We start from the raw sequence: 16217 nt of genomic DNA on the forward strand, positions 1-16217 counted from the left end.
GAAATGCCATTCTCGGCGTCAACAATGCACTCCAGTACCTGTGGTGCCCACCGGTCGCGGAAGGCCTCAAGCGTACCAGCGGACACCGCATGCTCCTTCTCCAGGGACACCCGGGCGCGAACGTAACCGCGGAAGAGGGGCAGGCAATCGGGGAGGACGGACTCCCCGAAGGCCCGCAGCCTGGACCTGTGAATTGCCACCTTGGCTAGGCCCAGCAGCAGACTGATGAGGAGATCCTCCTCCCGGCCCAGACCCCTCCGCACCGGGTGCCCAAAGATCAGGAGCGTGGGACTGAAGTGCAGCCAGAACTCGCACATTCCATATATACATGAAACACGGACTGGTCCAGGCCGCAGAAAGTACAGGCAGCCTGGGAGTCCGTGAACCTACTTAAAAGTCTGTTGCACGGGACTGCCCTGTGCAACACCCTCCACCCCAGGTCCCCAATGTAAAGGGGGAGGACTTCCGCGTAGAGAGACCTCCATCAGTGTTTCCCCTCGCCGCCAGATGGCAACTCAGACCGCCAGGGCGTGTCCAGCCGGCTGACGAGGACGAGGAAGTGGAGAGTGTGCAGGAGCAGCCCGTACAGGAAACCCCTCCGCCCTGATTGGAATGGCAAGGGGGGCATTTCCGAGAGGCCGCTCGGGTTGTGCGGGACCGACTCCCGAGGAGGGTTTCGGGGCCTGGGTCCGATGAGCAGTTCCGGCCGAGCGGTGGTCAGCTCGGCCGGGGTCGCTCCGCACTTCCGAGCCCCCTCGCCACCCGCAGTGAGGGGCGTCCCGGGGGCTTCGGCTACTCCTCCGCCCACCGGTCCGTCCCTGGAGTCGCCGCCCGGACAGCCGAGGCACTCTCCTCCGCCGGCGGGGGAGCGCCCTGCCTGGAGGCGACCATGTTCCAGACACGGAATAGATCCTGGTAAAAGACAGGCAACTCCCTCAGAGAGGCGCGGCTAACGGACTCCACCGGGAGCTGCGAGTCGTCTTGAAGGCAGTGACACTGGCGGAAAAAATACGTCTAACCCCCGTGCTTCACCTGTCCTGGGAGTGTTTGATGGGGACAGTGTAGAGGAGCTTTACTCTGTGTCGAACCATTTTGTTTTGCTTTTCCTCGTTTTATTTCTTGGAGGGTCTTGGAGAGGCAGAGGAGATTTACTAGAATGGTCCCAGGGATGAGGGACTTCAGTCAAGGTGGATAGACTGGAGAAGCTGGAATTATTTTGCTTAGAGCAGAGAAGGTTAAGGGGAGATTTAATTTAGGCGTTCAAAATTATGAGGGGTTTTGAAACAGTAAATAAGGAGAAACTGTTTTCAGTGGCGGTAGGGTCAGTAACCAGAGGGACACAGATTTAAGGTAATTGGTAAAATAACCAGAGAGGGCCATGAGGAGAATTTTTTGATGCAGTGTGATGTGATCTGGAATGCGCTGTCTAAAAGGGCAGTGGAAGCAGTTTCAATTGTAACTTTCAAAAGGGGAACTGATGAATACTTGAAGGAGAAAAACTTGCAGATTTATGGGGAAATAGCAGGGGGTGAGTAGGACTAATTGGATAGCTCTTTCAAAGAGTCGGCACAGGCACGAAGGGCTGAATGGCCTCCTCCTGTGCTATATGATTCTGTGATTCTACTGAATTTTATCTGATAATGTATCTTGGAGAGTGGTAGGACTGGAAGAGGTTAGAGATAGGGAGGTGAGAGACCATCCATTCTTTTGTGTGTAAAATGATATAAAAACATATCTATACTTAAGAGCACTGTGCACAGTTCCGGTCTCCATATACCTTGGTTAGAGCACACTTGGAGCACTGTGCACAGTTCCAGTCTCCATGTACCTTGGTTAGAGCACACTTGGAGCACTGTGCACAGTTCCGGTCTCCATATACCTTGGTTAGAGCACACTTGGAGCACTGTGCACAAATCTGGTCTCATAAAAGCTGGACGTAGAGGCACTTGAGAAGGTGTAAAAAGATTCACACAGATGATATCAAAACTGAGAAGTTATAACTATCAGGAAAGATTGAACAGGCCAGGGCTCTTTTCTCTAGAAAAGAGAGGACTGAGGGGAGACCTGATAGAGGTCTTTAAAATTCAGAAAGTGGTTTCAATAGCGTAGACGAAGAGAAGATGTTTCCACGTCTGGAGGGTGCGGGGGGAGACCAGAACTAGGGGCCATCAATATAAGATAGTAACTAATAAATCAAATTAGGAATTCAGGAGAAACTTCTTTTCCCAGAGAGTGGTGAGAATGTGGAACTCGCTACCACAGAGAGTGGTTGAGGTGAATAGATGGAGGGGGGCGGGAGGAGGCTCATGTGGAGCAGAAACACCAGCATGGAGCAGATGGGCTGAATGGCCTGTTTCTGCAATGTGGTTTTGATGCACTCTTACAGATGTGTTCTCTGTTGCTTGCAGGCGAATGAGATAATTTTCACGCAGGGTTGCATGGAGAAGTGCACGTGCTTTCCTACAGGTGCGGTGCTGTGCGAGAAGGTCGGCTGCTCAGCCAATGAGGTGTGCCAGCTGAGGAATGGGGTGCGAGGCTGTTACATAACAGAGGGCGTCTGCTCGGTCAAGGAGGGCCAACAGTTTGCCACCTTCGATGGCACGGCTGGTCAGATCCAGGCACCGGGCACGTATGAGCTGGTCTCAGTCTGTGATGAGAGCTCAGCAGTCTGGTTCCGGGCACTCGTGGAGTTCAGGACGGGCTGTGAGCATGAGAAGCTGGGTGGCGCAGCCGTCTACATGTATTTCGAGGGAGCCTTCATTGCTGTGACCGAGGAGAAGAGCATCTGGGTAAGAAGCAAAGAGCCCTGGGACTCGACGGGCTCCAGCTCACATTCCACCATGCCAATAGATCTGTAAATGTGCTGGTCCCCATGTTTACAGAAATACCTCTCTCTAGCAGAGAACGCTGAGTGAACCCTGCGGTGGCCAGGACCCCCATTCCCCCTGCGGTGGCCAGGACCCCCATTTCCCCTGCGGTGACCAGGACCCCCATTCCTGAGACACTCTGGTCAGAGAAACCGGTGTGTGTTCATCTCCTGCTGTCTGTGAGGCTCAGTCGCTCCCTGGGGGCAGGGGGAGGGGTCTCCTGCTCTGTGTGTCGGGGCCTCGGTTCCTCCCAGGGGCAGCTGGGGGGGGGCGGTGGGGTTCCTGTTCTGTGTGTCGGGGCCTCAGTTCCTCCCGGAGGCAGCCGGGGGGGGGGGGGGGGGGGGGATGGTGAGGGATTGGGGGCTCAGTCGCTCGGGTCTCCTGCTCTGGACATGGGGGAAAAGTCCCTCCGCGGGGCTCTCCTGCTCTGAATACGGGGGCTCAGTCCGTTGCTGGGGGTTTCCTGCTCTGTGTTGGTGATTCAGTCCCTCCCCGAGAGGGGACTGCCCCTCTGTGTTGGTGGCAGGGGGTCGGGGTTCTCAGTAATGTAAGTATATTATGTCAGACTCCCAGTGATCAAAGCAGAAAGCTGGATTCCAGGCTAACAGAGTAACAATTGACTGCTGATTGATGTAGATGGATTGGTTGGTTCCAGGAAGGGATGAGGTTATTGGATGGATGATTAGGTGGGTGAATGTTGTGCTGCACAAGGACCTGTGACAGATTATTCCTGGTCTGTAACACTGCCTTTTCCTGACCCAGGTGAACGGACGTCAACTGAAACAAGACCAACTCCCATTCAAAGCCACCTCCAAAGTGAGCATCAGGATTGACTTGGGTGCAGTGATTGTGGAACACACTGCCAAGCTCCAGGTGTCGTTCCGTGGATTTGGAGATCTCACGGTGACTGTAGCCGGCACATTTAGCAACCAACTGTGTGGTGCCTGCGGCAACTTCGATGGCAGCACTAATGGCGAGCTGAGGATGCCCAATGGGAAGGTCACTACTGACATCCAGCAGTTCTTCAGGGCATGGCTGGCAAAGGAGTTCTCCAGCTGGTGAGTCTCCCCATTAGAATGTCTGCCTGTACCAAGCTGGTACTCTGTCTCTCTGTCCCTCTCGGCCCCTCCGTCTCTCTAAACATGAAGCTCATGGAATTGGAGGTAAATTATTGACCTGGTGAGGAGATTGGCTGAGTGGAGGGAGACCAAAATCAGAATAATGGGCAGGTCCTCTAATTGGCAGGATGTGACTAGTGATGTCCTGCAAGGATCTGTGTCGAGACCTCAACTATTTACCATATTCATTAACTTAATGACAGGACAGAAAGCTACAATTCCCAAATTTGTCAATGATGCAAAGATAGGAGGCATTGTAAGCAGTGTAGAAGGAAGCACAAAATTACAAAAGAGATATTGGCTGATCATAAGGGATGGGATCAGAACATTCATAAGGGAGGATCTCAGATCGAAAGAACAAAATGTGGAATCTGTTTGGGCGGAGCTAAGAAATAGCAAGGGGCAGCAAACATTGGGAGAAGTTGTTTATAGGCCCACCAAACAGTAGTGATCAAGTGGGGCATGGTATTAATCAGCAGATTAGAGAAGTATGTGGCATGGGTAATACAGTAATCACAGGTGACCTTCATCTGCATATAGACTGGGTAAATCTAATGAGCACTAATGCTGTGAATGACGCGTTTCTGGAGTGTGCGAGGGTTTTCCAGAGCAGTATGTTGAGGAACTGACTAGAAAAAAGGCTATTTTAGATCTAGTATTATGTAACGAGAAAGGGTTAATTAATAATCTTGTTATAAAGAAATGTTTAGGAATGAATTACCATAATATGATAATGTAAAATTCTATGTTTGAAAGTGAGGTAGTTCAATCTGAAGCCTGGGTGCTAAATTTGAACAAAGGAAATTATGAAGGTATGAGGGGCAAATTGACTGAGGGGGATTGGGAAAATACATTAAAATGTATAGCAGTGCATAGGCAATGGATAGTCTTTAAAGAAATATTACATAGTTTACAGCAACTATACATTCTTTCAAGGCACAAAACCCCCAGACGTAAAGGAACACGTAAAGAGACCAAGGGACTCGGGAGAATGAGGAATTGAAGGAAAGTAGTATTAGTAAGAAGGTTGTATTGGAGAAATTAGTGGGACTGACGGCTGCTAAGTCCCCAGGACCTGATATTCTACATCCCAGAATGTTGAAAGAGGTAGCTATGGAGATAGTGGATGCATTGGTGATCTTCTTCCAAAATTCTACAGATTCTGGAGTGGTTCCTGCAGATTGGAAGGTAGCAAATGTCACCCCACTATTTAAGGAAGGGAGGGAGAGAAAAAACAGGGAATTACAGACCTGTTAGCCTTACATCAGTCATTAAGAAAATGCTGGAATCTATTCTAAAGTGATAAATGGGCACTTGGATAATAATGATCTGATTGGGCAGAGTCAACATGGATTTATGAATGGGAAATCATGTTTGACGAACCTGTTGGAGATTTTTGAGGATGTCACTAACAGAATTAATAAAGGGGAGTTGGTGGACGTGGTATACTTGGATTTTCAGAAGGCTTTTGATAAAGTCCCCCACAGGAGGTTGGTTAGCAAAATTAAAGCACATGGGAGAGGAGGTAACATGGATTAAGGATTGGTTAACAGGCAGAAAACAGAGAGTAGGAATAAACAGGTCATTCTCATGTTGGCAGGCTGTGACTAGTGGGGTACTACAGGAATCAGTGCTTGGGTCCCAGCTGTTCACAATATATATCAGTGATTTGGATGCAGGGACCAAATGTAATATTTCCAAGTTTGTGGATGACACAAAACTAGGTGGGAATGTGTGTTGTGAGAAAAGCAAAGCAGCTTCAAGGGGATTTGGACAAACTTAGTGAGTGGGCAAGATGGAATATAATGTGGAAAAATGTGAGGTTATCCACTTTGGTAGGAGGAACAGATGTACAGGGTATTTCTTAAATGTAAGAGATTAGAAAGTGTAGATGTACAAAGGGACTTGGGTGTCCTCATTAATAAGTCACTGAAAGCTAACATGCAGGTACAGCAAGCAATTAGGAAGGCTAATGGTATGTTCGTCTTTATTGCAAGAGGATTTGAGTACAGGAGTAGTGAAGTCTTGCTTCAATTGTATAGAACCTTGGTTAGACCACACCGAGAGTACTGTGTGCAGTTTTGGTCCCCTTGCCTTAGGAAGGATATTATTGCCATAGAGGGAGTGCAACGAAGGTTCACCGGTCTTGTTCCCGGGATGGCGGGACTGTCCTATGAAGAGAGATTGGGGAAGCTGGGCCTGTATTCTCTAGAGTTTTGAAGAATGAGAGGTGATCTCATTGAAACCAAAGATACTTTAAGGGATAGACAGGGTAGATGCAGCGAAGATATTTCCCCTGGTTGGAGAGTCTAGAACCAGGGAACACAATTTCAAAATAGCAAGTGACTCCTAACAACGCAGCGACCCGCTGACGTCATCAGAGCGCTCCAAGCTGCACACATGCGCAAATGTCTCCTGCGCTCAGAGATGCTTCACATGAGCAGCCTAGGTCTTGCCTTGCGAGGACTAACTGGCGCACGCGCAGCAAAATGCTAAATATCGCATGCACAGAAAAACACTCTTTACCACCCCCCCCCCCCCTCCCCATGGCCACTCACTCCCCGCTCCCCAACTCACCCCATCCTGCTCTCCAGCCGCTCGCTCCCCGCTCCCCGGCTGCTTCCCCCCCCACCCCTTCAGATGCCAGCTTAGGCAGCGGGCCGCTTCCTTCCTTTTGGCCATTCGCTCCGCCCAAAGAAGCAAAGCTTCAAAGCCTGAGAGGTGACGGGGCGATGTAGGAGCGAGTGGCCGAGAGACGGGAAGCGGAGTGGCCTAGAGCTAGCGTCTGGAGGGATGGGAGGGGGGGTGGGGGAAGCGGGGAGTGAGAGGCTGGAGAGTGGGATGAGGGGGGTGGGGCGAGAACAGGAAGTGAGTGGACAGAGAGCGGGATGGGGGGAAGCGGGGAGTGAGCGGCCGGAGAGCGGGTGAGCGGGAAGCAGAGAATGAGCGGCCGGAGAGCAGGATGGCACTGAAACCTCACACAATTACGGAAGGCGTCCAGCACTGTCAGAGATGCTGTCCTCCTGATGAGACTTTAAACAGTGCAGTGTTCTCCATGTATCAAACATGTCCATTGTGTGGTGGCATGGGTTGAAGTTGGTTTTCTGTGATTAATTGAGCAGTGCCCTCTTTAATCCTGGTAGCTGCCTGATCATCGCAGACAGTAACGTTTCAGTGGAATAGGCTGCATTTGCGCATGTACTAGTACAGTCCCACCTAGTGGTTGCATTGTCAGCAAATGCAGAGAAGATGTTTCCACGTCTGGAGGGTGCGGGGGGAGACCAGAAATAGGGGCCAAATAATTCAAAATAAGAGGGAAGCCACTTAGGACAGAGATGAGGAGAAATGTCTTTACTCAGAGGGTTGTGAATCTTTGGAATTCTCTACCCCAGAGGGCTGTGGAAGCTCAGTCATTGAGTATGTTTAAAGCAGAGATCGACAGATTTCTCAATACCAATGACAGAGGGATATGGGGATAGTGTGGGAAAAAGGCATTGAAGTGGATGATCAGCCATGATCGTATTGAATGGCGGGGCAGGCTCAATGGGCTGAATGGCCTACTCCTGTTCCTATATTAAAAGATTAAGTGAAGGGGCAAAACTGTGGCAAATGGATTTCAATGTCAGCAAACATGAGGTCGTCCACTTGGATCTAAAGAGGATCAAACAGGGACCTTTCTAAATGATGAAAAGCTAGAAAGAGTGAAGGTCCAAAGTCTTGGGGGATCCAGGTACAAAGATCATTAAATGTCATGGAGAGGTACAGAGAATAATCAAATTATTGCATCAGTGACTGCCTTACATTGATGGCCCCTAGTTCTGGTCGTGTCCACAAGTGAAAACTTTGTCTCTACGTCTACCCTATTAATCCCCTTTATGATTTTAAAAGCCCTCAATCAGGTCACCCCACAGCCTTCTCTAACAATTTTACAATTCCAACCCTTTTTTTTTTACATTTACAGTTTAATTTAAGAAATATCATCCAGTCTCGGGTCATCAGATTGCTGAAGATGCAACGCTGTCTGCCTCGTTACAAGTCATTCCAATTCTGTGCCGACAATGAATATTTTTCGAATTAGACAAGTAAATCGAACTGAAAGGATTTTGGAAAGCGAAGAGGGAGTGGGGTTAATTTACTGTACACTTCATATCAAATAAAATGAGATTATTGCATTACTTGAACAGTGTTTTAAATTGACAGAGAAATATCACACAGCACTAAGGTACACAGAGGGCAAATAAGACAGGGTAGATATTGAAGGATGCAGGGAGTGAGGGGGAGTGGGATTAGATTGGATGGGATAGGAAAGGGTAGGGGGAGTGAGGGGAAGAGGAGAATTAGACTGGGTGGGATATTAAAGGGGACAGGGTGTGAGTGGGATTGTAGAGTGAAATTTGAAAGGGTATGGGGAATGATGGATTTTGGATGAGACAGTGCTGCTGGTGGTAGAGTTGCGGTATTGGAAAGAGGGTTCTCGATGGGGGTGTTGGGATATTGGAGGAAGGGGCGCCGATGGGGGTGTTGGGATATTGGAGGAAGGGGCGCCGATGGGGGTGTTGGGACATTGGAGGAAGGGGCGCCGATGGGGGTGTTGGGACATTGGAGGAAGGGGCGCCGATGGGGGTGTTTGGACATTGGAGGAAGGGGCGCCGATGGGGGTGTTGGGACATTGGAGGAAGGGGCGCCGATGGGGGTGTTTGGACATTGGAGGAAGGGGCGCCGATGGGGGTGTTTGGATATTGGAGGAAGGGGCGCCGATGGGGGTGTTTGGACATTGGAGGAAGGGGCGCCGATGGGGGTGTTTGGACATTGGAGGAAGGGGCGCCGATGGGGGTGTTTGGACATTGGAGGAAGGGGCGCCGATGGGGGTGTTTGGACATTGGAGGAACGGGCGCCGATGGGGGTGTTTGGACATTGGAGGAAGGGGCGCCGATGGGGGTGTTTGGACATTGGAGGAAGGGGCGCCGATGGGGGTGTTTGGACATTGGAGGAAGGGGCGCCGATGGGGGTGTTTGGACATTGGAGGAAGGGGCGCCGATGGGGGTGTTTGGACATTGGAGGAAGGGGCGCCGATGGGGGTGTTTGGACATTGGAGGAAGGGGCGCCGATGGGGGTGTTGGGATATTGGAGGAAGGGGCGCCGATGGGGGTGTTTGGACATTGGAGGAAGGGGCGCCGATGGGGGTGTTTGGACATTGGAGGAAGGGGCGCCGATGGGGGTGTTTGGACATTGGAGGAAGGGGCGCCGATGGGAATGTTTGGACATTGGAGGAAGGGGCGCCGATGGGAGTGTTTGGACATTGGAGGAAGGGGCGCCGATGGGGGTGTTTGGACATTGGAGGAAGGGGCGCCGATGGGGGTGTTTGGACATTGGAGGAAGGGGCGCCGATGGGGGTGTTGGGATATTGGAGGAAGGGGCGCCGATGGGGGTGTTTGGATTTTGCAGGGGTTTTGATGGGGGATTTAGGCTATTGGTGGGAGGGTTCTCTGAGGTTTTTGGGGAGACGGTGGCAGAGTGGTAATCTCACTGAGCTAGTAAATCAGAGGCCCAGTTGAATGCACTTGGGGGATAGGTTCAAATCTGACCATGGCAGCTGGAGGTATTTAAATTGAATTAATTCAAAAAACAAAATCTGGAATTGAAAGTTCATTCTCAGTTTTGTTTAAGGATTACTATCATCGATTGTCGTAAAAACCCATCTCATTCACTAACGACATTTAGGGAAGGAAATCTGTTGTCGTCACCCAGTCTGGCCAATATGTGACTCCAGACCTATAACAATATGGTTGACTCTTAACTGCCCTCTGAAATGCCTAGCAAGCCATTCAAGGGCAATTGGGGCTGGGCAACGAAACCCCCATCCCATGAATTAATAAAAAAATGAATGGAGGACAGTTGGGGTATTGGAGAGCGGATTCTCGACGTGGTTGCTCGGGAATTGGAGAGAGGAGTCTCGATGAGCTGTTTGTTCCTTCATTCTGGACAAAACCTGATGAAAAATTACTTTTTTACAAAAATTGAAAGTTTGCAAAGAGAGATTGAAACATTCTGTGTGATTGATGGGACTTTTGCTTGGGACTGAGAGGTGTGTTCCTCACAGGAAACTCGTCAGTCTGCAAACACCAGCCCTGTTAGCTTATTCTGGCTCCGCCTCCAGTAGCATGCCCTGAAAATTCATGGCACCTGTTCCACTCCATGTAAATCCACTATCCAGCCGAACCCAGACACGGTCCCGTTTGGTGAGGGACAGTATGGCCGGCATTGATGCTGTTTGAGCTTGGCTGGTGTTCAGTATACTGTGTATGTAATTCTGATTCTCTTCATTTTTCATGAGGTACAGTGCAGTTGCCTCTGAGGTCGTTGCCCCCAGCAGAGAGTATGTGAAGTAATAGATGCCAGACACTGGTGCAGTAAAGATCCCAGAGGAGGGGTTGTAAGCAGATCCTTGGTTGACGACAACTGAGTCGTAAATAATACGTTGCTGCCCCGATGGGTTCCTGCCATCAGAAACCTTGGCATGGAAAATGACACTTGGCACGTCTGGAAACGAAGATTAACGTGGCATGTGAGAATAGGAAAGAGGCAGGGTACAAATATGTCAACAACTTGCATTTATATAGCACCTTTAAGGTAATATAACAGCTCAAGGCGCTTCACAGGAGTGTCTCGGATGGAATTTGACCCCAAGCCACATAAGGAGATATTTGGACAGGCGACGAGAAGCTCGTTCAAAGAGGTGAGTTTTAAGGCGCGTCTTAAAGGAGGAGAGAGAGAGGCGGAGAGGTTTAGGGAGGGAATTCCAGAGCTGAGGGCTCCAGGCAGCTGAAGGCACGGCCACCGATGGTGGAGTGATGGAAATTTGGGAGTGCTCAAGAGGCTGGAATTGGAGGAGTGTAGAAATCTTGGAGGGTTGTCGGGACTGGAGGAGGTTACAGAAATAGGGAAAGGGGGAGCGAGGAGGCCATGGAGGGATTTGAAAACAAAGATGAAATTTTTAAAATCATTGTTCCTGCACTTCTTTGAATGCTTCTACTCATTTTTCTGACTGAAGTGTATCGTTTTATTCTTGTCATGTGTCCAGCCATTTCATTGGTTTATGACCTCCTCCAGTCTGTTACTGTCCTCCTCACTGTTTATAAATCACATGGAAATGTAGTAAAGTTTGAGCAGAATATCCTCGCTGTTGTATTCTATTTCTCAATTTTTTATCTTATTTGTTTGCAGGGATGTGGGCGTCGCTGGCTAGGCCAGCATTTGTTGCCCATGCCTAATTGCACTTGAGAAGGTGGTGGCTTTTTTGAACTACTATAGTCCATATAGTGTAGGTACACAAACAACGCTGCTAGGGAGGGAATTCTAGGATTTTGACCCAGCGACAGTGAAGGAATGGCGATATAGTTCCAAGTCAGGATGATGTGTGGCTTGGAGGGCAACTTGCAGGAGGTGCTGTTCCCATGCAGCTGCTACCCTCGACCTTCGAAGTGACAGAAGTCGCGGGTTTGGAAGGTGCTGTCGAAGGAGTCTTGATGCGTTGCTGCAGTGCATCTTGTAGATGGTACACACTGCTGCCACTGTGTGTCGGTGGTGGAGGGAGTGAATGTTTGTGGATGGGGTGCCAATCAAGCGGGCTGCTTTGTCCTGGATGGTGTTGAGCTTCCTGAGTGTTGGAGCTGCACCCATCCAGGCAAGTGGAGAGTATTCCATCACACTCCTGACTTGTGCCTTGTAGATGGTGGACAGGCTTTGGGAGTCAGGAGGTGAGTTATTCACCGCAGAATTTCCAGCTTCTGACCTGCTCGTGTAACCACAGTATTTATATGGCTGATCCAGTTCAGTTTCTGATCAATGTTAACCCCCAGGATGTTGATAGTAGGGGATTCAGGAAATACCATTGAATGTCATGGGGAGATGGTTAGATTCTCTCTTATTAGAGAAAGTTATTTCCTGGCACTTGTGTGACACAAATGTTCCTTGTATATGAAGCCCAGATCCAGTATTTTCTCACTGACATTTCTGCAGAGTGTTCACCTGTTCTTCCAAAAGCTGGATCTTCTCCTGCAGGCCATAAATCTCCTTTGTTTTATCAATGGCATCTTTTATACCCTGAAACGTTATCTGAAACAGTTTGAAAATCCTGTTTTCAACGCATCTCCTGTTGTGTGTGTAACAGTATGGATAGGAGCTGTCAAACTGAAATGGTAAGGCATCTCTCCGACAGTGCAGCGCTCCCTCAGCACTGACCCGCCGACAGTGCGGCACTCCCTCAGCACTGACCCACCGACAGTGCGGCACTCCCTCAGCACTGACCCGCTGACAGCGCGGCACTCCCTCAGTACTGACCCGCCGACAGTGCAGCACTCCCTCAGCACTGACCCGCCGACAGCGCGGCGTTCCCTCAGCACTGACCCTCCGACAGTGCAGCACTCCCTCAGTACTGACCCGCCGACAGCGCGGCGCTCCCTCAGCACTGATCCTCTGACAGTGCAGCACTCCCTCAGTACTGACCCTCCCACGGTGCGGCACTCCCTGAGCACTGACCCGCCGACAGTGCGGCGCTCCCTCAGCACTGACCCGCCGACAGTCCATCGCCTCTGCACCAGCTCTTTCGAAGAGGGAAAGGAAGATCACAGCACCACAAATACTGACAGGATTGAGATTTGGACCCAAAACCCTGTCAAGAGTTGATCCTAATTCAAGAGGCATAGACCACTCTGCCACACTCACTCTGCAAGATTTATGCACACCATCACATCTAAAACTTGAGAGAGAGGGAAGAACCAGATCTTATATAAGGTAATGTCAGTCCGAGCCAGAACTGAGTCCAGTTCACTTGACAAATCAGCAGCACCGCACGAGAAGGTGGACTGTTCCAAAGGCTGACCATTGTCTGGGGAAATGAAGCTCCTCCTGACATTTAACCCTTTGTCCCGCCTTTATGTAACTGGGACCCATTATAATATTCAGTGTCACTGTCAGTGCACCCACATACCCTGAGCAGGGCACTACTGCTGGTGATAAGCATCACACAAACGGACATGGTGTGTAGACAAGTGATTTTGTATCAAACGCTTACCTCTGACAGCCCAGGACAGTTGTCAAATGCGATGGCTTGTAAAGTGCAGAGAGAGAACAACAAACACAGCCGGATCACCTGACAAAAACAGGAATAAGACACAGAGTCAAACTAAGCATCAGCCAGTCGGAAAAATCAAACACCGGCTCTTGCAAAGTCGGACTCCACAAGTTGGTGAAGAACTGCACCATTGCGAGACTTACTGCTCATTGCAGTGTCTCTCTCTCCCCTTCTGCCCAACGGGGCCTTGATTTAACGTCTCAGATGAAAGATGAAACCTCTGACAGCGCGGCGCTCCCTCAATACTGGCCCTCCGACGGAACGCCGCGCTCCCTCAGTACTGGCCCTCCGACGGAACGCCGCGCTCCCTCAATACTGGCCCTCCGACGGAACGCCGCGCTCCCTCAGTACCTAATCTTAGGGATTGAAGTCAGACAAGTGGTAGAAGTGTCAGTGGGGGAGCATTTCGGGGATAGTGGCCATAACTCTAAGAATTAAGGTAGTTATGGAAAAGGACAAAGAGGGACAGGAAATAAAAGTACTGAATTGGGGGAAGGCCGATTTGAATGATGAAACAGAAACCGGCCAAAATGGACTGGCAGCAGCAACTTTCAGGAAGGTCTCCATCAAACCAGTGGGAGTCATTCAAAAAGGAAATAGTGAGAGTTCAGGGACATGTTCCCGTGAAGGTGAAGGGTAGGACCAACAAGTCCAGGGAACCCTGGATGTCAAGGGATATAGAGGACTGGATAAGGGAAAAAAAGGAGGCTTATGGCAGATTCAGAGTACTGAAAACAGCGGAGGCCCTAGAAGAGTATAGAAAGTGTAGGGGGTACTTAAAAAAGTAATTAGGAGAGCGAAGAGGGGGCATGAAAAGACACTGGCGGGCAAGATAAAGGAAAATCCTAAGGCGTTTTATAAGTATATTAAGGGCAAGATTATAACCAGGGAAAGAGTCGGGCCCATTAGGGACCAAAGTGGCAATCTGTGTGTGGAGCTGGAGGATATAGGTGAGGTTTTAAATTATTACTTTTCATCTGTGTTCGCCATAGAGAAGGACGATGTAGGCGTAGAGATCAAGGACAGGGATTGTGATATACTTGAACATATTAGCATTGAAAGGGAGGAAGTATTTGCTCTTTTAGCAGACTTAAAAGTGGATAAATCCCCATACCCAGATGAGATGTATCCCAGGCTATTATGTGAGGCATGGGAGGAGATAGCGGGGGCTCTGACAAATTTTCAACTCCTCTCTGGCCACAGGAGAGGTATCGAGGGATTGGAGGACAGCGAATGTGGTACCATTATTCAAGAAGGGTAGCAGGCATAAACAAGGTAATTACAGGCCAGGGAGTCTAACATCAGTGGTAGGGAAACTATTGGAAAAAATTCTGCGGGACAGGATCAATCTCCACTTGGAGAGGCAGAGATTAATCAAGGATAGTCAGCATGGCTTTGTCAGGGGGAGATCGTGTCTATCTAACTTGATTGAATTTTTCGAGGAGGTGACTAGATGTGTAGATGAGGGTAAAACAGTTGATGTAGTCCACATGAACCTCAGTAAGGCTTTTGATAAGGTCCCACATTGGAGATTGGTCAAGAAGGTAAGAGCCCATTGGAAAAGAGCCCATTGAATCCAGGGCAATTTGGCAAATTGGATCCAAAGTTGGCTTAGTGGCAGGAGGCAGAAGGTGATGGTCGAGGGTTGGTTTTGCGAGTGGAATCCCGTGACCAGTGGGGTACCGCAGGGATCGGTGCTGGGATCCTTGCTGTTTGTAGTGTACATTGATGATTTAGACGTGAATATAGAAGGTATGATCAATAAGTTCACAGATGGCACATAAATTGGTGTTTTCGTAGATAGTGAGGAGGAAAGCCTTAGATTATAGGATGATATAGATGGGAGGAGCAGTGGCAAATGGAATTTAATCCTGAGAAGTGTGAGGTGATGCATTTTGGGAGGACTAACAAGGCAAGGGAATATACAATGGATGGTAGGACCCTAGAAAGTACAGAGGGTCAGAGGGACCTTGGTGTACTTGTCCATAGATCACTGAAGGCAGCAACACAGGTAGATAAGGTGGTTAGAAAGGCATATGGGATACTTGCCTTTATTAGCTGAGGCATAGAATATAAGAGCAGGGAGGTTATGATGGAGCTGTATAAAATGCTAGTTAGGCCACAGCTGGAGTACTGTGTACAGTTCTGGGCACCACACTATAGGAAGGATGTGATTGCACTGGAGAGGGTGCAGAGGAGATTCACCGGGATGTTGCCTGGGCTGGAGCATTTCAGCTATGAAGAGAGACTGGATAAACCAGGGTTATTTTCCTTCGAGCAGAGAAGGCTGAGGGGGGACCTGATTGAGGTCTGCAAAATTATGAGGGGGGTAGATAGGAAGAAACTTTTTCCTTAGTGGGGGGGTCAATAACCAGGGTGCATAGATTTAAGGTAAGGGGCAGGAGATTTGGAGGGGATTTGAGGAAAAAAAATTTCACCCAGAGGGTGGTTAGAATCTGGAACGCACTGCCTGAAGAGGTGATAGAGGCAGGAACCTTCACAACATTTAAGTCGTATTTAGATGAGCACTTGAAACGCCATAGCATACAAGGCCAAGTGCAGGAAAATGGCCGGTGTAGATGGGCCGAAGGGCCTGTTCCTGCGCTGGAAAATGATGACTATGACTCTATGGCCCTCCGACAGCACGGCGCTGCCTCAGTACTGGCTCTCAAGCTAGTGCCTTATGTCTTCTAACTCTGTATCTGACTATTCACAAACCCTCTTTATTCTTAAAAGCACTGGTCATTGATTCAATAAAACCAGTTATTTTCATCCACACCAGCTCCAACTCTGGTTTTGCTGCTTCCTCAGCAAGTTTACACATCTCAAGTTCAATTGTACATAGCTCTCCCCTCCCCGCTCCCATGCAACATCTCACCCCTCTTTGGTGGAGCAAGTCTTTTACAAACAATAGGAACTGCTGATGTGGCTGACATGCAGTTCAGTTATTTATTAATCACAAGTACATCCCTGAAACCACTATCCTGTTTGGACAGCAGCAAGGTCTGCTCAAGCATGCTGCTTACAAAAACACAGGAAATAGGAGCAGAAGTAGACCATATGAACCATCGAGCCTGCTCGGCCATTCAATACGATCAT

At 49.4% G+C, this 16217-nt stretch overlaps 2 protein-coding genes across 3 annotated transcripts in view; one reads left to right on the forward strand and one right to left on the reverse strand.

Moving 5' to 3' along the window:
* LOC137352795 (IgGFc-binding protein-like) overlaps nucleotides 1–8149 on the forward strand; it is a 77134-nt gene extending 68985 nt beyond the window's left edge. The window contains exons 18-20 of the mRNA XM_068018623.1: nucleotides 2409–2789; nucleotides 3630–3925; nucleotides 7947–8149. Coding sequence (XP_067874724.1) covers nucleotides 2409–2789; nucleotides 3630–3925; nucleotides 7947–7956 — 687 coding nt within the window. The 3' untranslated portion in view covers nucleotides 7957–8149. The remainder of the gene's footprint in view (nucleotides 1–2408; nucleotides 2790–3629; nucleotides 3926–7946) is intronic.
* The window catches only part of LOC137352797 (complement C1q-like protein 3), a 241811-nt gene that overhangs the window by 225017 nt on the left and 577 nt on the right, over nucleotides 1–16217 (reverse strand). The window contains exons 2-4 of one of the 2 annotated variants that reach the window (XM_068018628.1): nucleotides 13059–13136; nucleotides 11995–12100; nucleotides 9288–10525 (exon numbers count right to left, since the gene is read on the reverse strand). In XM_068018628.1, coding sequence (XP_067874729.1) covers nucleotides 10122–10525; nucleotides 11995–12100; nucleotides 13059–13136 — 588 coding nt within the window. In that variant the 3' untranslated portion in view covers nucleotides 9288–10121. Of the gene's footprint in view, nucleotides 1–9287; nucleotides 10526–11994; nucleotides 12101–13058; nucleotides 13137–16217 lie in introns of those variants that run through there. The other variant, XM_068018632.1, reaches the window with a different exon arrangement.

Source organism: Heterodontus francisci, chromosome 39, assembly GCF_036365525.1.
Source record: "Heterodontus francisci isolate sHetFra1 chromosome 39, sHetFra1.hap1, whole genome shotgun sequence".
In the NCBI taxonomy this organism is placed as follows: Eukaryota; Metazoa; Chordata; class Chondrichthyes; order Heterodontiformes; family Heterodontidae; genus Heterodontus; species Heterodontus francisci.